This window comes from Mchenga conophoros, linkage group LG3 (genome assembly GCF_057382185.1).
Source record: "Mchenga conophoros isolate Kocher_MC1m ecotype Shallow Benthic linkage group LG3, M_conophoros_male_GT1.1, whole genome shotgun sequence".
Lineage (NCBI taxonomy): Eukaryota > Metazoa > Chordata > Actinopteri > Cichliformes > Cichlidae > Mchenga > Mchenga conophoros.
This window is the reverse complement of record NC_140528.1, coordinates 9,318,024-9,341,914: the sequence shown is the minus strand read 5'-3', so window position 1 is coordinate 9,341,914 and position 23,891 is coordinate 9,318,024. Positions and strand designations below refer to the sequence as shown.

The window sequence follows — 23,891 nt, the reverse complement described above, 5'->3', positions numbered from 1 at the left end:
GGTCATGTGTGTCCAGCAGTCATCCAGGGCCTGGATCCATCTGTAACAGGAAGACAAAGTCCAGCCTGTAATCATCCTATCAGGCACAGCGTTTCCATCCAGCATCCTGACTACGCTAACAACCCGTCAAACGTCTCCTCTGGTCCACAGAAGTCACACTTCCTGTGTCATGTTTACCTTTTTAAGTGTGCTATTCAAGCCTGTGTGACCAACTCTGACTCTCCAGATTACATCCTGGTCTCTGCTGCAGCTTCTTCTACACGACTGTTTTCTGTATAATAATATCTGCCTTTCCCGTCTCTGTCCCAGTGTGCCTGCCACTCGTCCTTCATCTTTACCTTCATTATACTCTTCACCTCACTTTCACTGTATTTTATAGTCAAACCTGCACGACTTCTTCTTGCTGCACCTTTTTAAACTTATCGTCCTGTTCATTGCATCAACACCGATATTCACAGGGAGCCATAAGAAATCCACTTCTATCCCTCTGTGTTTGATTCTATACAGTAAATGAAGTATATCAAAAACAATATGTTGCCTAGAGTCTGAAGACATATCACCTGTGCTCACTAGCACGCTGCTAGAGTCCCAGCAAACCACATACCTCCATATTAGTGCGTCCTCCACCCAGTTCAAGCCAGTAACATCACTACCAGCTCCCAGTATAAACTGCCACACCATCTGTAATTCTTTTACTCATCACCAAACTTATTTGTGGGAGAACAAATGCAGCAGCCGTTCTTTTATCTGACAGTGTTGACGCATCAGTAAATATCCTCACATGACCTGAGGACTTTCCCACTATATGAACCTGCTTTTAGTCGCCCCTCCTCTCTCGCCACAAGCTTCCTTTACAACATAACTTATAAAAAACAACTTTATTGACAATCAGCAATAACAATTACAGACAGTCTAGAAGAAGAATCACATGATCAAGGAGCAGAAGTTTATGGTTTTAATAGCTTTTACATTTTGGGAAAGTTTTAAAAACATTGTTTGGTTTTCTTTCTAAAGCGTTGAAAGGACGGCTTTGCATCAGAAAAGTAAGATCAGCAAATGAATCCATTAAAGTTCTTTTGCCTTGTTTGCAAAAGAAGCCAAACAACATTTGTGTTACAAAGAGAGACTTCAGAACAGATCAAAGATCACAAACATCAGGCACTGATGGAAACAGCCAAACACAGAAACAGAGGCACCAGCAGGTGAAGGAGGCCTGTTGTAGAAATGACTCTGAGTGCTCAGGTAGAAACGCATGAAGAACCAGTGCGTCTAATATTTGGAAACCAGTCTGTGTTTGAGCGTCCTGGATGAAACACAGATCATGTTGCAGAGCGAGGACGTCGTCTTTCCTCCCGAGTGTGTAACTACAGGACGTGTGCAGAAGGTTTAATCGTCCTCCTGACAGTTACTGATGAACGAGTCCTTCAGGGAGGCTCCAGGATCACTGTGGCTTTTACCAGCTGCTGCTAAACTGAGAGGTGTTGCTGCTTCATGTGTGAAGATGTTTGCATGGCTTTAACAGTGCAGACGTTCCTCATGTGCACCCATTTCATATGTTTTATTGTGATGTTTGCTGCTCCATATGCTCCATAGATTACAGACAGTCCAAAATGCTGCTGCACGCATTCTAACCAAAACTAAGAAGTTTGCCCACATTACTCCCGTCCTAGCTGATTTGCACTGGTTGCCTGTGAAATACCGTATCCAATTTAAAATTCTGCTGTTTACTTTTAAAATCACTAATAACACAGCACCGAGCTATCTTAAGGAACTCTTAAGCTTATATGTTCCTGCTAGGGCTTTAAGATCATCCTCACAGTTACTGTTGGTGCAGCCTAGATCTCGGCTGAAGTCTAGAGGTGATCGAGCGTTTGCCCTGGCCGCACCAGAGTTGTGGAACAACCTTCCCATTGGCATTCGGGCGTCTGACTCTATTCAATCTTTTAAATCACGGCTTAAAACGTATTTGTTTAATCTTGCGTTTTCTACTGGTTAAATGCTGGCCTTGTCTGCAGTGATTTATTTTACTAATTTTCCTATCTTGCTTTTTATTTGCGCTGTGTATGTCTTATCCCCATTGTGTGTTGATGGCACAGTTATATTGTGCTATAGCTATGTGCTGTAGTTATATTTTTTCTATTGGTGGCTTTTTCCTGTGAACATAATTCTACACTTTTATTTTTATGACTCTGATTATACTTGTGTTAATTTGTTTTATGTTAAGCACTTTGGCATGCCGTTGGTTTTTAAATGTGCTCTATAAATAAAGATTGTTGTTGTTGTTGTTGTTGTTGTCCTGTAAGCACAGTCTGCCTGTGTCTTTTCTCTGCAAATGAACATTTTCAGCCAATATAGGTAATACATCAACATGGCTGCCGTGGCTAAGTTAGGAATATTTATAATGTCATTTCCAAAACTTGCATATGATCTGCAATTTGTAGCAGATCTACTGACTGTCACAGAGCAGCTGGAGCAGTCTCAAATGCAGGTCAGTCCACTGCTGCCCCCTGTGGCCAAGTGCCATAGCTACTGCTGGATGAACTCGTGACACATGTGCACCTGTTTCTATGAACACATTGAGTCTGAGTGGCTGCACTTACACTGGTGCATTCAACATATTGAAAGATGCCAGCAATGTGGATTGTCAAGACTCAAACATATCCACATTGCTGGCGTTGCATCTTTCAATGCCAGCAATGGCAGGTATCAGTGCTCAAAGCTTTTGTGTTTGTTTCCAACAAGTTGCCCACCTCGGGAAACAAAAATGTGTTCTTTTACTTGTCAGATGAACATATGAGACACTTTGACTCTTCAGTGCAGTGTGGAGCCTAACAAAGAGCTGTTTTGTGTCCCAGCTGATCAGCAGGAGGAGGAGAGTCTGACGGAGCAGCAGAGGAACATTTTCAGCTACTTGGACTCAGCTCAGCCACTACAGAGGAAACAATGAGCTCAACACAGAAGGTGACAGACAGAGCAGGACCATATGACCAAAGATATTTATCACCATATACATTTGAACATTTGCCATAACGATGTAGCTGACGATAGAATTGACAGCAGACAAAATACTTTACAGCTGCACAACTTTATTAAAAACCCATCAATGTATTTTCACTGAAACAAGCAGCTGTTGTTTATGTGCATTAAAGTTATATAAAAATGTAACAGTGCAAATGCAAATTCCTCGCTGACAGTTTAACCAAAAGGCGTTTCCAGTGGAAACTGGCCGACATATCCTGAGCATAACCATGTATAATATCCACTAAACTTCAGAAGAGGTTATACAGTCGTGGCCAAAAGGTTTGAGAATTGCATAAATATTGGAACCTGGAGAAGTTGCTGCTTAAGATTTTATAATACAGATTTGTACATTATTTCAGATTGAACCTTTAAAGGGGCATTTCTGGACTTTTAAAGACCAGTAATGTACTTTTAAGGGAACATTTAAAAAACAAATGTTCTTCTCTCTCCTTGTTCTCTCTCTATTTCTGAGAGTGTATCATGTAACACTATAGATCAACTTAGCTCAGAATATATAAAGCATATAAACAGTTACAGCAATATGATGCAACAAACACAGCAGCTACTGATCCAAAATACTCAAAGCTTCATAGAACTGAAACCAACATTTATTTTTAGCTCCATCCTGCTGCTGATACAGACTTTAGGTTTCTGAACATTAAACTTATTGCTGCCTTTCATAGTGTGTAGCTTGAAGGCCCTGAGTACTTTCTCCCACACTGGAAACACTGGGATGATCACATTATTTGAACATTACCTAATAAGACTGATTCAGCACAGACAGTTATGTTAAACTTTCCTAGCAGTCCTTCACAAACAGGGAACAGTCTGTCTATTCTCTCCATCTGTCAGCTGCTGCTGGCTCTTCCTCCTCCTCTTCCTCACACACTGCTGAGTTTGTCCTGGTGGATCATCAGGGCTGCAAAGCCTCACAGATGATGTGCAGCAGTGGCTCCCTCAGTCTGTCCTCACTCTGGACACTTGCAGTCGTCACACATGGAAATCAAATGTGTGATAAGCTGCAGGATTCAAACACAAGTGTAACTTATAAACACATGTTCATACTTTTATTCCACAATCAGAGAGAAAGAAACAGAGAGAGAGTGCAGGACAGACAGACAGGTGACAGTCTCAGGTGTACACACTGCTACACAACAGCACCAGAGAAGCAGGATTTAGTGTTTGTGTTATTACGAGTGTAAACAAGAAGAGTTCCAGATGGTGCAGTGGACACATGTGTGACTGCTGTGATTAAAGCATCTTTCTTTCAGCTTAACGAGTGAACAGCTCGTTCAAACACACGTTAAATTGCGTTTGGCTCGACACCACCGAACAGAGGCAGCAATATAACACAGCTAACATTAACAGTGCAGTGAATCCTGCTTGTGCCGTGATGTTCAGGACTGCAAACCGAGCAGCATCACTGACTTTCAGCTTGTTGTGTTTGTGGATATATGACTGACTTTAATTATCCACAAAATCATCACATTCTCTGTCAGATTAAGGTCGACTATTGAACGGCGTATATTTTAAAGGCTTTAAAACCAAGTTAACGCTGAAAGTACAAACATCACTAATGTCACATAACTCTGCCGACAAGGCATAGCTATGGCTATGAAATGCTCTTTGTGTATCACTTCTTCATTATGAAAGATGTCATTAATGCACTAGTAATGTCTCATCTGGAGTATTGTTCAATCATTTGGTCAGCAGCTAATAAGACAGATCTTAACAGACTTCAGTTAGTCCAGAATAAGGCGTCCAGATTAGTGTGAAGATGTTCATACTATACTAATATTGATAAAATGCATAATAACCTTTCTTGGCTTCCTGTACAGGCTAAAATATTCTATGGCTTACTTGTAGTTCTAAAGAAAGCAATTCTGTTAAACACACCACATTTATTCTGCTCAGCTGCAGTATCCAGATGAAATACATCATCATATTACACAGTTTTCAACAAGCTGCAATTTAGTAAATGCTCGAGTTAAAAGTAACGTTTTGTAAAACTGTTACATTTAGAGCAACTTTGAAGTGGAATAAGTTGCCTTAAAAAATTAGAGAATTATTCAAAACTTCAATGAACACTTAAAAGCCGATTTACAGAGCTTTTAGTTGTTGTAAATATTGTAAGACATGATTTGTTTTTGAAATTTGTGTAATGTGCCTCAATGTTATTGATATTATTATTATTATTATTATTGATTGCTTATATTTGAACAATTGTGAAACCTCACTGTGGATGTAAGAGTGAAATTATGTGGATATCTTGAATCCACTTTATTGTGTAATATTTTATGTGAGTATTTGACGGAAGACGAGCAACATCTGTTGTGGAAGCTAACGGGGTTCCTTTAGAATAAACAAACATAGGATTTATTATCACTGAATAATTCTGTATAAATCTATACAAATTATAGAAATATGTAATAGGAACCAACAAAATAATCTAAATTATAAAATTGTGTGTGTGTGTGTGTGTGTGTGCATGATTTTAGTGTTTGAACAGTCATGAATTATCTTTAACAGCAGGTTGGATGTAATGTGGTAGAACTACCAGCAGGTGGGGATAAGAGACCTTTAAGGTGTTTGGTGCCACGCTCCACCTTCAGGTTTAAAACTAGTGTTAATGGAGTTTGAAGGTTGAGTTTGTTCCACGACTGCATTTCACTCACTGCCTCTGTTTGTATCTCTGTCACTGCAGGACCAACATGGAGCCAGAAGTCAGCGCTCTCAGGAGGCCGACAAACCTCACAGAAGAAAGGGAGAGAAAAAACACACCTGTGACGAGTGTGGGAAGGGTTTTACTGTGAGGGCTTCACTAAAACAGCATCAGGTCATCCACACTGGAGAGAGACCGTTCAGCTGTGACTTGTGTGGGAAGGGTTTTACTGTGAGGGCTAAACTAAAACAGCATCAGGTCATCCACACTGGAGAGAGACCGTTCAGCTGTGACTTGTGTGGAAATTCTTTTTCCAGGAAGGGTTCCCTAAAAACACACCAACTCACAGTTCACAGTGGAGTTAAAGCGTACAGCTGTGATCAGTGTGGCAGAGCTTTTACTCACAGTAGCCACTTACAGAGTCATCTAGTTACCCACTCTGGAATTAAGGCATACAGCTGTGACATTTGTGGAAAAACTTTCAGCCAGAGATGGAGCCGAAATACACACCTACGCATTCACACCAGACATGATGTGTACTGCTGTGAACAGTGTGGCAAATACTTTACAACAGACGCACACTTACAACAACACATGTTTACCCACACTGAGGAGAGACCTTATCAATGTGACCTGTGTGAGAAGACTTTCAAATCTCCACGTGACCTGAGACGACACCAACAGATCCACACCAGAAAGAGACTCTACAAGTGCAGCTACTGTGAGGTATGTATTTATATTGTTATCTTGTCATTTTAGCCTGACTGTTTCAGATCAGAATCAGAATCAGAATGGGGTTTATTGCCAAATGTTGAGCAGGTTTACAACATTAGGAAATTGCTGCGGTGCTTCAGTGCAAGCATAGTGTCATAAATAGCACTTAAATAGACATGAAAAAATAAAAGTAACAATAAGAATTAAAGTGCTATGTAGAAAGATATATACATGAGTGCAGGTGGTGATCAGTGCCAAACATGGAATGATGCAGTGACACAGCGTAGGGTCATGTGTTAGTGGCGGGGACAGTCATATGGTTATTGTTCATGTGTCCAACAGCAGAGGGGAAGAAACTGTTCTTATGGCGAGAGGTTCTGGTGCGAATGGACCGGAGCCTCCTGCCTGAGGGGAGCAGGTCAAACAGACTGTGTCCAGGGTGAGAAGGGTCAGCTGAGATCCGGGCTGCACGCCACAGTGTCCTGGAGGTGTACAGGTCCTGCAGAGATGGGAGTCTGCAGCCAATCACCTTCTCAGCAGAGCGCACAACACGCTGCAGTCTCTGTTTGTCCCTGATAGTGGCTCCAGCGTACCACACGGTGATGGAGGAGGTGAGGATGGACTCGATGATTGCAGTGTAGAATTGCATCATCGTCCGTGTTGGCAGGTTGAATTTCTTCAGCTGCCTCAGGAAGTACATCCTCTGCTGGGCTTTCTTGATGACGGAGGTGATGGTGGGCTCCCACTTCAGGTCCTGGGTGATGGTGGTACCCAGGAAGCGGAATGAGTCCACAGAGGTGATGGGGGTGTCAGTCAGGATGATGGGGGGGAGTGGGGCTGTGTGCTTCCTGAAGTCCACAATAATCTCCACTGTCTTCTGGGCATTCAGCACCAGGTTGTTGTGGCTGCACCAGGACACCAGACGTTCAACCTCCCTCCTGTAGGCAGACTCATCCCCGTCAGAGATGAGCCCAATGACGGTGGTGTCATCTGCGAACTTGATTAGCTTGACAGACTGGTGGGTGGAGGTGCAGCAGTTGGTGTACAGGGAGAAGAGCAGAGGAGAAAGAACACAGCCCTGAGGGGAGCCGGTGCTGATGGTCCGGGAGTCCGAGACATTCTTTCCCAGCCTCACATGCTGCTTCCTGTCCGTCAGGAAGTCAGTGATCCACCGGCAGATGGGATCAGGCACATTCATCTGGGAAAGCTTGCCTCGGAGATGGTCTGGAAGGATGGTGTTGAAGGCAGAGCTGAAGTCCACAAACAGGATCCTGGCGTAGGTTCCTGGGGAGTCCAGATGCTGCAGGATGAAGTGTAGGGCCATGTTGATGGCGTCATCTACAGACCTGTTGGCTCTATATGCAAACTGCAGGGGGTCCAAGAGGGGGGCCGTTAGGGTCTTGAGATAGGAGAGAACTAGGCGCTCAAATGACTTCATGACCACAGATGTCAGAGCCACGGGTCTGTAGTCATTTAGTCCAGTGATCATAGGTTTCTTGGGGACAGGGATTATGGTAGAGGACTTGAAGCAGGCAGGCACATGACATGCCTGCAATGAGGAGTTGAAAATGCCAGAAAACACTGGGGCCAGCTCGTTTGCACAGTGTCTGAGGGTGGCAGGAGACACACCGTCTGGGCCGGGAGCTTTCCGAGCATTCAGACTCTTAAACTGCTTCCTCACATCTGCTTCATGAATATGAAGAGTTGTGGTGGGAGGAGGTGGTGTGAAATCCTCTTTTGTGTGGGGTGAGGAGGGGGGTGTTGTAGGTGAACAGTTTGAAGGTGGTGATGGCTCTATGGAGGGGGGAGAGGTGGGGGAATTAGTGTCCAAAGTGCCTCTATTGTTGGGGTCGTTGGAGGTGTGAAGGCTGCCTGATGGCTCGTCAAAACGGCAGTAAAAGTCGTTAAGGGTGTTGGCCAAGAGCAAGTCATCAGTGGAGTGGGGGGTTTTAGGCTTGTAGTTTGTGATATTCCTAAAACCTTTCCACACAGAGGCCGAGTCATTCTCTGAGATCTGCTGCTGCATCTTCTCAGAGTGCTGATGTTTAGCAATGTCCACTTCTTTAGTGAACCTGTACTTGGCCTCTCTGTAGCAGTCCCTGTCTCCGCTTCTGAACGCCTTTCTCTTTTCCAGCCACAGCTTTTTGAGTTTAGGAGTAAACCAGGGTTTGTCATTGTTATAACTCACCCTGGTGCGTGATGGCACAATGCTGTCCTCACAGAAGTGGATATAGGAGGTGACAGTGTCCGTAAACTCGTCCAAGCTGTTAGAAGCAGCCTTCATTGTGTCCCAGTCTGTAGACTCCAAACACGTGCGAAGCTCCTCCACAGCCTCGTTGCTCCACAGTTTTTTAGTCCTCACGACAGGTTTGGAGAACTTCAGCCTCTGTCTGTACGCGGGGATTAGGTGGATAATGACGTGGTCAGAAAGTCCGAGTGAAGCGCGCGGCACCGCGCGATAGGCCCCGCTGATCGTGCTTTAGCAGTGGTCTAATGTCCTCTCCTCTCTGGTCGGGCATTTAATATACTGCTTATATTTCGGAAGCTCATGGCTCAGATTGGCTTTGTTAAAGTCCCCAAGAGCAATGATGAGAGAGTCCGGGAATGTCCGCTCCATGTGCAGTATCTGCTCCGCGAGTGCGCACTGAGCTGCCTGCGCATCCGCATCTGGCGGGATGTAAACAGCGGCCAGGATGAATGAAGCAAACTCCCGCGGAGAATAAAACGGTTTGCAGTGAATAAAAAGGTATTCCAGAGAGGGAGAGCAGTGCTGAGCAATCACTGTTACATCTGTGCACCAGCCACTATTAATGTAGAAGCAGACACCTCCACCTTTTGTTTTACCGGAGAGAGAGGCCTGCCGGTCCAGATGGAAGCCCTCCAGCTTAAGCGCGCAGTCCGGGATGTTCTCACTGAGCCACGACTCCGTAAAACATAAGACACAGGAGGAGGCAAAGTCTCTGTTCATGCTTCTCATCAGGGCCAGTTCGTCGATCTTATTTCCGAGTGAGCGAACATTGGAAAGGAAGATCCCAGGAAGAGCAGTTCGCAGTCCACGTCTCCTCAGACGCACGAGTGCGCCGGCTCGCTTCCCTCTCTTTCGGCGTCTCGCTTTCCTGATCAGAGTCTGCAGTAAATCTGCCGCAGATGCGACAAATATTGGAAATAAATCCACAGGCGTTGTAGTCCTGCAGTTAAGGAGCTCTTCTCTGGTGTAAGAATATCCAGAGGAGTGCCCAGACACAGAAGAAATGCACAAAAACAAAACAAAAGTAACGCACTGAAGCACCAGGGCATCAATACGCGGCGCCATCTTGGATCATTTTTGGAACAACTCTGCTCATTAAACTGTGTTAGCATGTTAGCAATTCTACTGCATGGAAAAGCAGCTCTGAGTGATTATTCAGATTTTCCTTTCAGTTATGATTTTAGTATTACTGTAGTATTATGGTGGTAGTATTGTAGTTATTGCAGCCCAGTAAACTGAGTGTGTTAACTGAAACAGTCAAATGTAGTTGGACGTCTGCAGAGATGCTCTTTATTTCAGGCGACGTTCAGGATACAAATGTTGAAGGACTGACTTACACTGTCTTTGTGTCTTTGTTTAGAAGCAGAGCGACACAGATGGATCCAGTTCTCAACCCTGTCATCACTGTGGTGGTGGGAAAGACTTTCATTGTGACCTCTGTGGAAAAACTTTCAGTCAGCAAAAGACCCTAAAAGTACATCAACGTAGACACACTGGAGACAAACTGAAATACTGCAAAGAATGTGGGAGAAGCTTCACCACAACACATCGCTTAAAACGACATGAACTGATTCACAGTGGGGTTAAAAAGCACCTCTGTGATCAGTGTGGGTCATCCTTCACCACTGCAGGTCAGCTTAAATCACACAAACGAGTCCACACAGGAGAGAAACCACACAAGTGCAGACACTGTGACAGAAGCTTCTCACAGTCAGGTAATCGTAACATTCATGAACGTGGACACATGGAAGGAAACTACAGCTGTGAGCAGTGTGACAAGAGCTTCAGGAATCTCAGTTCATACTCTGCACACAAACGATCCCACGTTACTAATAAACTGTTTCACTGTTACCAATGTGCCCAAACATTCACCTCATTGTCTGCTCTGTGCAAACATCAGCGCGATCACTCAGGGCTGAAATCACTCCCATCACTGGATCACAGTGAATCTGAAGACACAGAAAGATCCTCTGGTTTCTGTGTCAGACTCAAAAAGCTTGAGATCAGGCTCCACAGAGTTCAGATAGAATCATTTAAACTTGTGTTGAACTGAACTGGTTGCTGGGCTGAACTTCTACATAATACAGATCTACATGGGATCTTCTTTTCTGTTGTTTTACTGAGTCAGTTTTGTCCTTTTTTCTCTGTCCTGGTTTTGCTCGTCTGTAAATGATTGAAACTCAGTCAAATAGTTCATTGTTCTCCAGCAAAACGTTTTGGAAACTCATGTTTAACCTTTAAAACTCTGACATGTTTTAGCACACAAGGCTTCATCGGGGAGTTCACTCATGATTGGACCATGAGAACAAAGGTTTTTAGTTCTTTCAAAGAGAGTCTTGGAGATGTTTGATGTTTCTGTTTTTCTGAAACCACCTGAAAGAAAAACTATTTTTCTTGCTTTATGTAGTGTGGAAGTTTTTAATGTTTCTTCATCTGTGATGTTCTTGAATGTGTTCACGTGAAGATGGTACAAATAAACTGTCCTTTCAGCTTTAGCTCCTAATTTATTCATTATTTATGGATGTAGCACAGCAGCAGTCTCTTGATTAACACATGGAGGGCTCGGGATCTGATGGTGTCGTCTCCCTAATTTGCCCACTCAGTAAATCTCACTCATGGCCAAGAAATTGAAATAAACCTTGTTTCCCTGCTGGATAGTGATCCACTGTAACTCTGCTCCTCCTTCCTGTTTAGGATTTCTGTGGCTGAAGTAAAATTCCCTCCATCCATCACTTATCCCAGCTAACCCAAAGTGAAATAAAGTTTTGCTGGTCTTAAAAAAGCATTACAATAATGGGCATTACCAATGCAAACTGAATGATACAGAAGATGAAAGAAGAGACTTTGATCAGTTAATAAAGCTCATGATCTGGATTCATTGTGGCTGCTACACAGATACTTCTGGGTCACTTCTCTCAGTTAGGAACCTTCCTCACCAAACTGACTGTTGGACCACACCCCTGGTTTCATGAGAAATTGTTTCAGCCATGATTTCTCTTCCTGTATTTCAGAGTAAAGACTGAAGTGACAAATGGAAGCATGTTTAAAAAACACAATGTGAGAGAGACGTTGAGGTCCTTAGAAGTTACCCTGGGTTTTTCTGTCACCCTGCTAGATGTTACACACCTTGTTATTGGACTGATTTCTACTGCTGGACTACTCCTGCGGAGAGTAACAATACTCTTACTAATTAGCTCCCTTTCACACCTTTGGGGATATTTATTTTTGTGTTTGCAGCGCTGTGAGCCAGAACAGCGAGAGAAAAATCTGCAACAGCGACGAGCCGAATGCTTACGTGAATCGCAGCAGCTGCTCATGTGCTACGCTGAATTAGAGGATATCTTTGCTCTGGATTTCTATTTCTACTTTTTCATTTCTATATGATTCTTCTTGCATCTAAACAAAGATGATTCAATTTGCTAAATGTTGATGGCTCTTCGTGCTCAGGTGTAAATGAGACGTAATATTTGCTCTTGGTTTGGTTCTCCTGTACAGAACCTTGCAGTACAACAGAAACCTAAAAACATTATTTGTAGTTGTTATTCTTAGTTGTTCTGCTGCCTAAATACCACAGGGTCTAAATTGGTGAGCGTGTTTGCCACTATATTTGCCCTGGATGTAGATGCAGAAACTCTTGCTCTGTATTTGAGAGAGAAACTTAAAAGAGATGTGACCTGTCAAAAAATTGCTAGTAAACGTAGCAGGTTCAGCTCTTTCAAGGTTACTGCTGAATGTAATGATGTGGGTGAAATGTACAATCCTGAACTCTGGCCTGAAGGGGCTCTGGTCCGGCGTTTTTATGAACCTCGTAAGCCCGGTACGGTGGTGCCAAGCTCAGTGGATCCAGCAGGGGAGATAACTGTGCCTTCTGGTACCAACGTATCAACATGAAGATGTATATTAGGATATTATCTTACAACTGTCGTGGTCTACGTTTGGGACAGAGTGCAGGGGACAAAGCTCGACGGATTGTTGTGGACAGTCTGCTTGCAGAATGTGACATTTATGCTTGCAGGAGACATGGTTGTCCAAACAGGACCTGGGAAAACTTAACTGTCTAAATGCAAGTTTTTTGGGAGTGGGGGAATCAACAACTGATCTCAGCACAGCTATAGTCAGAGGCAGAATACCTGGAGGGGTTGCTGTGCTTTGGGACAAAAAAATAGACCCTGTGATAAAGCCCATTAGACTGGATGTAGACTGGTGTATTGGTATACAATATACACAGAATAATAGTAGTTTTATCATTCTTAATATTTATGCTCCCTATGAATCTTGTCAAAATGAGCAAGAATACCTCAGTAGGCTGGCTTTTATTAATGCATTTATTCAAGACAATGATACTTACAGCATATATGTTTTGGGTGATTTTAATGCTGATCTCACAGACAGCAGTTCTCAGTTTGCTGACCACTTAACTCACTTCTGTCAAGTTAATAATCTTATCCTGTCTACCAAAGTGTTACTGCCTGCAGACAGCTATACATACATAAGTGAAGCCTGGCATAGTACATCATGGCTGGACCACTGTATCTGTACAGCTGATGGACATGCAGCTTTAGCAAACATGACTATCAGGTATGCGGTAACTGTGTCAGATCATATACCTTTTGGTTTTACTGTGAATGTGGAACAAATGCCAGCAACAACTGGAAACAATATTGCTACCAGTGTAAAATTAGACTGGTCAGCTTGTAGTGAAGATGATTTCTTAGCTTATCATAGTAATACCGATATACATCTGAACAACATTTCTTTGCCCAAAGAAGCTATTTTGTGCAAGGATGTCAACTGTAAGAATGCTGTGCATAAACATTTACTCTGCTCCATGTATGATGATATAGTGACTGCTCTGCATGAAAGTGGTACACTGCTTGATAAACAATATAAGCATAAGAAACCTAACATCAGACCTGGCTGGAAAGAACATGTATCCATGTACCATGATGAAGCTCGCATAGCTTATAAATGTTGGGCCATGGCTGGAAGACCTAAACAAGGCCCAGAATTTGAATAGAAAAAATTATTGATTGCAGTTATGTTGATTGCAGTTATTTACATCAGACTTCTTCTCTGAGATAAGAGCACCATTTGTGGGAAAGATGACAGTATTTCCAGGCTGGATGCTGTTTGCAGGGAGAACTGAATGAAAGTCTCCTGCACCTCAGCGCTGAGGTCCACACCTGTGAACACAGATGAGGTCAATCTGCTGCAGCACGTAGAGCTTTACTGATCAGCAGGTTCAAAGGATTCAGCAGAGCGTAGAGTCAGAGCTAAATGCCACATCACCATAGAGTTTGTTAACAACAGCTTTCTTTGCCCTTTGTCTCGATGGACTGAATCAGGGATACTCGTCATACTTCACCTCAACCACGTCACTGAGAGACCCCAGCCTGACACAGCAGCAGAGATGATGAAAGCAGAAACAGCAAACAGATGCTTCAGTTGTGTTTCTCTCTGTGTGTGCGCTCACGCCCACTTGTGTGTGTGAACTTTCCACGTACCTCAGCTTGTTTCTCCAACATGAGCCATCAGGGCTGAAAAACATCACTAACACATGAATTCTTTCTCTTTTTGTTATCACCTGTGATCATGTGTCTCATGTTTCTGTCATTCACCAGTTCTTGTATAGTTACGTGTAACTAGACTTCTGTGGGACGTAAATGATTGTTTTGTATGCAGATCTGTACAAAGGATGGAAACACTTGATTACAAAGGAGATCTCAGCTGTGTTGTTATGGATGGACTTCAACGTATTTGTTAAAAAAGAGAATAAAGCAAAGTGTTTTAGCTGTTTGGGAGTTTTTGTTTGATTCGATTCAGTTTTATTTCTATGGAGTCAAATAATAACAAAGGCTCTAGAACAGCCCTGAGTTTGTCCAGGTGACACTCCTCTGAAGAACAAAGACAAAGAGGAAGAAGGGGATTCGTTTTCAAGTCTTGTTTCTTTCAAAATAAAAGCTGAAATGTTTTGGAAGCATGATAATATTTCAGCCAGGATGCCGTCTCCAAGGAGACCTGCACCTCAGCGCTGAGCTCCACATCACGCCCTGTGAAAGCACAGATATAAATCTGCTGCAGTGAGAAGAACTTTACCCAACACAAGTGTAGAAGTAGACATTTGACTTTACCTACAACCTGTTAACAACAAAGCTTTCATTGCCTCTGTTGTTGATGTCATGTAGGACTAATCATACTTCACATCAGCCATGCACACGTCAGAGGATCTCCAGGCTTTCAGTATTAAAGCCAAGCAGATGATGTGAACATAGCAATAGTAAAACATGCATCATAATCAGCTGTATGTGTCGACTATGTGGCACCTCAGTCTTGTTGGCATGAAGAAAAGTTGTGTAACATGTAGCATAAGGGCTGCAAAGACATCATGTAGACAGCAGTCGTCTGTTAGTCGTAACGTATCTCCTGTTAAAGAGTTAAATGTGCGTTCTCCATCTCTGTCCTCTCACAGCTCGCCGTACACCAACTCCAGCTGTGGTAACCGTGGCTGTGCCCATCAACACGCTGAAGCTGAGACGCCACCCGTCACTATGGCGACTCCAATAGGGTTACCTGTCAGCTGTGGACGCATGAAAGGAAAACAGCAGAAACACAGACATGTTTACTGGAACATTTCCTATTGACAGCTTTATGGAAAAGTGGGTTTAAACACTTTTCTGTGTTTGATTTTGTTTATTTATGGATTTATTGTGAAAGGAATTTCAAAGGTTTAATTTGACCTTTCCCCTGTTTTTCATACAGACTGGAGACGAATGGATGGTGCTTTCTTTGTTTGTCTAAAGATAATGAATAAAACTCTACACACATCTTAAACCACCCTCCTTTCTATATATTTTGTTATATAAATGGAAAGTATATAAGACACAAACTGAGCTTATATGATACTAAGGACCCTGGAGGTCAGTCCACCTTTATAATTCAGCACAGCCTGGAGTCTCTTAGTCAAGCTTGTTTGTGTTTTCTGTGAGGAAGTTTTCAGCAGCAGCTCTTTTCTTGGATGTTGGTTCCCTTTGTTTCCATCCTCTGTTAAGATGTTTCAGTAATGTTGAGGTCTGGGGAGGCCAATCCATGGCTGACGTCCTGTGATGCTGCATTAGCAGTTTGTTCATAGTGAAAAATGAAGCCACTGCCAATCAGACATTTGCACAGTGGATCAACTTCTGATGGTACTGTCCTGAATTCCACACCTATAATATGTTTGCACATACTGATGAATATGTGCAGCTGATTTTCAGTCCAGTTCCTGTGTGACAGACGCCAGTCTTTCTGCCTGTGTCCTTCCTTAACAATAGAGCCATCCTTCCACTGAGACGGTTTCTGATGAGGCTTCACTGAGCAGTAGATGGATCCCTCAGCTCATCTAATCGTCCTATTTCTAACACATGACTGTCAGAAACTGTTAATCTGCTGCAGCTCTTTAACTCCTCCACTTCTTTTTTTGTAATCTCTTAGTTTCCTCATCTTTTAAGGTGGCACTGCACACCAGATCCAAAGTCAACATGCTGTTATATGATGGAGTTGAACCTGTAATGGAGTTTGATTTAAACTGTTGAAATCTCCCAATTCTTTGAATCTTTGGGCTGAAGGAGGGACAATACTCGGTGTATCAATGCTCAATCAACAATCATTTATTTCCATACAATTCAACAGTCAGAGCATTACAACGTCCGGACGGGAGAGATGCTACCAGAGGGTCAGGCACATGTCTCAAAATGGTGACGGGTTGCTCAGCTTTTTATAGTCTCTAGTGGCCCCCAGCTGGTCGTAAAAGCCAAAACATCACATTTTTTCTCTGTTACAGCGCCTAAGTTATGACCTCGGCAGTTGTTTCTCTGCTTTCTGTAAGGTGGGGGTGTGGAATGTGGTCTATCTATCTCCCCTGTCTTTAGACACAGAGTCTCCTGCTTACAACCTTCTCTTCATGATTCAACAATTAAGCATGTCAAGAAAACAGTGTAACACATTCCCAGCAGATCAAGGATACAGAGTGATGCACATTTATCTAATGAACTAATATGTGAATATGTTCTGTTAACTCAAAAGTATAATGAGAACTAAACTACATACAGCTCACACACTCTATATTAAAGGGTATAATATGATCTACAGCAGTATTCTAATTCAACTACTTTGATTACATATATAAGGTAACATATAATAACAGAATAATCTAATAAAACCAATCAGCAATTCAGTGAATGATGATGAGCAAAGATGGTGGAGGTGGTGGATGAAGACCCGGACAGCTGTGGTTGGCTCCTCGTATAGAGCAGAGTGAGGTTGTGTTTGCACATTATTATAAAACCATGTTCACCATATATTTTAGCTGCAGACAATAACATTATTTCTTTGCTGTGGTGATTTTATTCCACTTTGGTAAAATGGAAAACCATCATTTCTTGCTGTAATTCACACATTATTCCAAGAGCCTCAACACGAGCCTTGTAGTCCGACCATATATAGACAAATCAATAGTTGTGTTTGTAACAGCTCATGAACATGAATCGTTCCACATTACTTTAAAATCATTGTAAACTAAACTGGAATAAATGAGTGTTTATATATAGTTTTGTCTCAGCTGTTCATACACAGTGTTTCAGTTCTTATCAGAGTCCCACCGTCTCACTGTGGTGAACCTTTAGCTCTGTTGTAAGCGTGTTGTTAGACCAGGTTTCCCTCATTTAAAAATAATCTCTCATTAGAAATGGACATGATGTCTAAGACATAGAAATGCTTATTATGGGTTCACTTGATGTCACTGAAAAGATGCACATGGATAACGTGCAGGCCATCCAGCTCCGAGGTTTATCTCCTCACCTCGAGTCTGCGACACTCTCTCCGTGTCCTCTCAGATAAGGGCGCGCACATTTCTGCACGATCTTCTAAATTACAAAGAGCGATTCACAAAACAGAAGCTCACAAAACACTCATCACAAACCAAAAATGGCTCCACTGAGCGTCAAACTGTCACCAGAATTTACTGATAATCTAAAGACTCACAGAACTCATTTTGTCTCATTGTGTCTTAGTTTGAGACATAAGTGCATGATCATAATACTGTGTAGTTAGATGAGACAGAGCTGATGCTTGCTCTTAATTATCCTCTTCATGTTTCCCGAGCCTCAGCAGTGGAAGCTACCATGGATAGAAAGACTATGACTCATCTTAAATCTCAAATCTTTGTCTCCAAAGAGCTGCTGATGTGTCCGATATGATCCACAAGCTTAAACTAGGATTATAAGTGTGTGCAGTGATGTGTGTGAAACCTCTGAGGACTCACACGTGTGTGCTTCAGCCCACACACACATATGAAGCACTGCGACCTCACACAGAAGTGTTTCACACATCCAGCCTGAATCCTGATCATTTCTACAGTTTATTAAGTTCAGCTTCACCTGAACATCAGTGATGAAGCTGCTCTGACTCCATCACAGCTCACAGCTGTTGGAATGAGTCAAACAATGAAGAAGGTTCAGAAACAGCTGATGATTTTACAGAAACATGATGCAAACATGAAAATGGACACATGATTTTTTATTAACAGACACTGTTTATGTTTCACTGTGCATGACGTCATCAACACTGACACCAGGGGGCGCTCATCACCAGCCTGAGGAAGTGTGATAAGGGAGGGAGACGCAGTGTTGTGTGTACTGCAGTCGGACAGAAGGAAAAACTTCCTCCTGAAAACATTTTCATCCTTCCCAAAAGTGTTTGAGTCAAATGTTACAAATATATAAATACAATAAAACACAGGGTCTTACATAAAATTAGTGATGCAGTTGTGCACTGAGCACCTTTCCAATGTTCCTTCCTCAGATGAGTCCAGCTGCTGAACACATTAACATCTGTATGTAAATGTAGCCGAGAACCAACCTGAGCACTGCTGGGAAAATACAAAGGCAACCATCAAAGTGCTGTATTATCTTATTTATTCTGAATGTTGACTTAGATCCACACCACGATTTATGAAACTATAGAACTAAAATAACAACAATCGTCTGCTTCTTTAAAATTTCTTTCATTACATCAAACCAGTGAAAACTGAAAAAAACAAAGAGCTGTTAGCATGTTCAGACCAACTTTGAGACAGAGACTGTAAAGTTCTGCACTTTAAATCCTGCCTGTGTTCCTGCAAATGATTCACACTGAAAGTATCTTAGTTTAGTATTGAGTGAGCCACAAAGCAGCCTGATAGCTTTAAAACAGGAAAAGTAAATGAAATTGACAGTTTCAGTGTAGCTGGATCTATTATTGGGGGGTCATGACCCCCGTAACCCCGCCTGGTCCTGAGGTCAAATCCACCATCTTTGTTTCAGAGCTTCATGTTCTCCCGTGTTTGTGTGCGTCCTCTCCGGTACTCCGGCTTCCTCCCACAGTCCAAACACATGCAGTTAGTGGGGTCAGGTTAGCTGTGAGTGGTTGTGTCTCTGTGTTATTCCACCTTAATCAATGACTTCCTGTTAGCATGAAGTGCTTCTGTAGGACTGATGTCATTTTCATGGTTGGATCATTTAAATGAAGCTGGACTCAGATGCAGTAAATAAGCTGATTGATCATTAATGAATAAAGCTGGTCAAACACATCACGTGGACACATGTGATTGTGTGTTGTAGTATTGATCCCAATGCTGGTATCAGTCCTGGATCAATAACACTGGATGGATGCGTTCAGCATGGAGCCCTGAGCTGTGTTACAGACAAACATGGAAACTGACAGGTCTGTGTCATTCACAGTCTGTAACACTTCTAAACAACAGAGGCTGACCCAAGTGCCTCAGAGCCAGGCACGCTCACATCACAGCTCTCTAAATAAGCCAGTTTCAAAATAAGAGCTGAAAGCTGTGTTTGCTTGTGTTAGCTTATTATTGTGGAGACTAACATTCAGTGATCATGTGTTCAGACTCATAATGATTACTCTCAGAAATCCTGATCTTTGTATTTACTGTGTGTTGGATCAATAACTGAGATTCATGGTATCACACAGCTGTGCTGCTGCTGATGTCAGCACATCTGGAACAATACGAGGTATCTGCTACCAGACTGAGCAGGACGTGAGACCTGTGGACTGTTTAAAGCTGTCCCTCCACAGCTCACTCAGACCTGATCCACACCTCAGTGATATTCTCTGACTTCCTCAGTAGAGACAGAAACCATTCAGATCTGGGACCATCAGCTGACTGATGATGTCACACAGACTGTGTTTTTCAGGAACAGTGATTCTGATGTGAGCCTGCTAGCTGACAGCAGACCTGATGAAAGCACATGTTCACATCTGTGAGGACAGACTGGACTCTTTGACTGCACCTTGGTTCTCCTCAGAGGTCTGTACAGGAGCATGTCCACCCCCACTGAAGATCTCAGTCACTGTGAAAGATAGAAAGCTGCTTGTGTGGCCTCTGCCTCACATGTAGATACAGCTACAGGTTTCTCTGTCAGTCAGACTGAAACAGTGTCCTGATGCTGCATCATTCAGCTCTGTGCCCCAGTCAGCATCACTGGGAGCTACCAGTGTTTCTGCCCTTTTCCTGTAACACTACACTCAGCACAGGCTCAGCTGGTATCCAGTGTTGGACTTTGGCTTCAGCTGCTGTGATAGATCCTCTAACATAGATCAGCTCTGCTACATGTTGTTAGATAAGTGCAGCTGCTGTCATGTCCTGATGTTTCTCTGGCTCAGCAGCTTCTCCATCAGAGGTTCACATGGAGCTGATCCAGTATCTCCAGTAACTGTGTTCTGTGCCTCACTGGTTCATCCTTCTGTCTGTGTGACGTCAGTCAGATGTTGAAGTTAAACTCTGTAATCTTCACTGTGTCACAGAGTTCAGTGAGTCCCGTTATTCACAGTATCAATCAGATCATCAGAGAACAGCTGATCAGCAATCAGTGGTGCCAACAGCGCCTCCTGTGGTGAGAGGATGCAATAATGCAATGTAGCATTTTTCCACTCAACACTTGCAGTCATGGAAACTGTCTGTTGGATCTGTGTGACGTTGCTTTCTTGGTTAGAGTTCCTCACAAATGTCCAGATGATTCTTCTAATGAGGCGTCGACCATGTTTGCAGCTCTTTGGAAGAAAACGTCGCCCTTTGCCATCCTTACTTTTCTTTGACTTCTTCAAATGCAGCTGAACTCCAGCTGGTATTTTCTTGGACTTTGCAGCTGTTTCTGGTCATCAGTTCATTCCTGCAAACCTCTGAAGCTGAACAACAATGATGCTGCATTGCTGGCTGATCCCAAAAGGTTGATTCTGTTCATCTGGACGTTTTCAGAAACGTTTGCTCACTGATCAGGTGACTTCTTCAGTCTCAGCTGACTGCAGCTTTACAAGCTTACAAACAGCACATTTGCACAATGACTGAAAGCAGCAGCACCTGATATATATGATACTAATATAATACATATACATATATAATCCATACTAATGATGAAGGAACTGAGCTCACAGTCCATTGTTCATTCAGTGAACTACTCAGTTTATTTTGGGCCTCAGAAATGCTCACTCTGTTTGTACATCACTGTCAGCAATAGACTCATTCTGCTGTGTGGACAGGAACACATGTGACATCACTTCCTGTTTGTTTGTGACTGAAGAAGTTTACAAGGAATCATTTAGAAGAGTTTCAAACATCAACTGATTGAATCCATGAATCTGAAAACGTGTTTGTGAGTGAAAGAGACAGACATGTACAGACTGAACTATCTGTTCAACAGTCAGAGTGTTTCTGTAACAGGAGACACTCTTTACACTCCACTCAGCACAGGGACACTGAGGCACCAGGAGACCAGACATAAAACCCAGGATAAAGAGTTTGAGTGAATGTGGTGTTGAAGGTGTGGAGGTGGATCAGAGTGTCAGAGGAGACTCTGTAGAAGGATAGAGTGCCAGCAGGACAGTCCACATACACTGCTGCTCTGTTAGAGACAGAGGAGGAGGAGGAGGAGGAGGAGGAGGAGATGGATGTTTGTATCTTATTGTGCCAGACATGACGAGGACCATTATAATCACAGTACAGACTCCAGGACTGATCATTGTATCCAAACACACAGTCTCTGCCTCCTTTCCTTCTGATGCTTCTGTAACTCACTGATATAGAAACGTCTCCTCTCCACTCGACCTCCCAGTAACAGCGACCAGTCAGACCATTTCTACACAGCAGCTGAGGCCAACCATCAAATCTGTCTGGATGATCAGGATATGACTGAACCTCCTCCACACGTGTCACCTTCCTGTTGTTGTCAGACAGTTGGAGCTCTGTGTTCACTGTGTTTGTGTCGATTGTGAGTTGACAGGAATCTGATGGAGAGAACAAACACAATCCAGCTGCAGTTATTGATCCATCATCTGTTCATTGATTGACACTTTGATGATGACTCCTGACATGATGAAGATGGTTGAATGTGTGCTGCTTTGTTTTCATGAATCCCATTAAAAACACACTTACACTTCCTCAGACCTGGTCTCAACCATCGGACTCCAGCAGGCTCCACCCTGAAAGGAGGAGGGGGGTCAGAGCAGCATAGTCAGCATGCACACATGGACATTACATGGCTCTCACACACACACTGTTACACACTGAGCTCAAAGCTCGGCTCCACTGTTTTATTCAAAGAAATCTACATTTATTTATCAGCACATTTAAAAACAGCTTGAGCCAAAGTGCTGCACAGAGTAGAGAGAAAATAGGAAACATACACAGTAATGACTATAAAGACTGGTCAGGATTGAAAGCTACAGAGTACAAATGTGTTTCCAACCGGCTTTTAAAAATGTCCAGTGTTGGTGACGACCTGATGTGAAGGGCGACTGTTCCAGAGTTTGGCTGCAGCCATCGATAAAGCTCACCTCTGTTTTTACGTCTAGTTCTGGTCAGAAGCTGCTTATCTGCAGACCTGAGGGCTCCACTTGGATTCTTTTGTTAAAGAGAGATAAGATGGAGCCAATCCATTCACAGATTTAAAGACAACCAGATCTGGAAGTGGATTCTACCACGTACTGGTAACCAGTGGAAAAAGCTGGTGATGGGTCGTCTAGCACAGACCCACCGCTGGAACCAGACAATTGATGAGGGAGAGAACTGTGACAGCGCCGTTCCTTCACTTGACCTCAGTCGCTCTCGTCTGCTCCCTCGTAACACTGCTCTTTATTGAGCTTACATGAATATGCACAAGTTCATTATGACGTCTTACACAGGTATGAACAAAGAGTACCAGTCTGTGCATAGTGTGTGTGTGTGTGTGCGTGTGTGTGTCTGTGCGTGTGTGTGTGTGTGTGTGTGTGTCTGTGTGTGTGTCTGTGTGTGTGTTCCAGATGTGACCCTGTGACCCCAAAGCTGGTGCTAAGAGTCCAGCGGTCCCCCTAACAAAGGGCTCTTATACTTAACCAGACACAGAGCAGGTGTCCTCCTACACCAGGGGTCTCAAACTCGCGGCCCGCGGGCCAATTGTGGCCCGCAGGACGATAGTTTTTGGCCCCACCTTAATATGAAAATGTAATGTTAGTTTGATAATGTATGACACTTTACACTCACATAGACACGTGGGAACGTGCACATGTAGGCATTCACGTGCTCGTGCACATAGACACAGACAGAGTTTGCAGCACACCGTAGGGGGTTTTATAATGGGGTCACTTCTATAAAGCTGGCTGTAACTAACAAAGGGGTGAAGATTTTTGCAGAGGGACACCGGCCTCATCTTCCCTTCTAGAAGTGCATGCTTAAATGAAGATGAATAAAGATGAATAAAGATTTTGTAAAAATGACTACTGAGTCCGGTGCCATCTCTGGATGCTCGAGGAATAAAAAGAACCGGGGTAAAACTGATTTCGTAACAACTGCTACCGGCTTTTTATCTGCCGATCGCCGTGCTACGGTTGCAAGAAAAAGAAGCAGAAATGACGTTCTCTACGCGTTGAGACGTTCCCCGTCCGTCGGCTAAACGCTTGATTGAAACTTCAATGCGACAGTGACACCAAGTAGAATTATAAATGTCACATAGCCCCAAACATGTCTTTTTCAAAGCCTGCGGTGAAGAGAAAGGTTGGTGATGAGCACCGACAATTTCAGGAAAAGTGGGAAATGCAATATTTCTTTGTTGAGCACAGGGGCACCCCGACCTGTCTTATTTGCACAGAGAAAGTTGCGCTGCACAAGGAATACAATTTGAAACGTCATTACACAACTAGACATGCTGAGCTGGATGCAAAATACCAGGGAGACGAGAGAGC

The 23,891-nt window shown here is 43.2% G+C and overlaps 1 protein-coding gene and 1 pseudogene across 3 annotated transcripts in view; one reads left to right on the top strand and one right to left on the bottom strand.

Annotated features, from left to right (window-relative positions):
• Nucleotides 1-23,891, bottom strand: part of LOC146577190 (protein NLRC3-like) — an 81,391-nt gene that overhangs the window by 45,408 nt on the left and 12,092 nt on the right. For 2 of the 3 annotated variants that reach the window (XM_085252192.1, XM_085252200.1), the window contains 2 exons: nt 22,108-22,154; nt 21,040-21,959 (listed from right to left, as the gene is read on the bottom strand). The exons of the other annotated variant lie outside the window; for it this stretch is intronic. In XM_085252192.1, coding sequence (XP_085108318.1) covers nt 21,418-21,959; nt 22,108-22,154 — 589 coding nt within the window. In that variant the 3' untranslated portion in view covers nt 21,040-21,417. Of the gene's footprint in view, nt 1-21,039; nt 21,960-22,107; nt 22,155-23,891 lie in introns of those variants that run through there. 3 annotated transcript variants of the gene reach the window in all.
• LOC146577191 (uncharacterized) lies at nt 12,533-13,662 on the top strand (annotated as a pseudogene).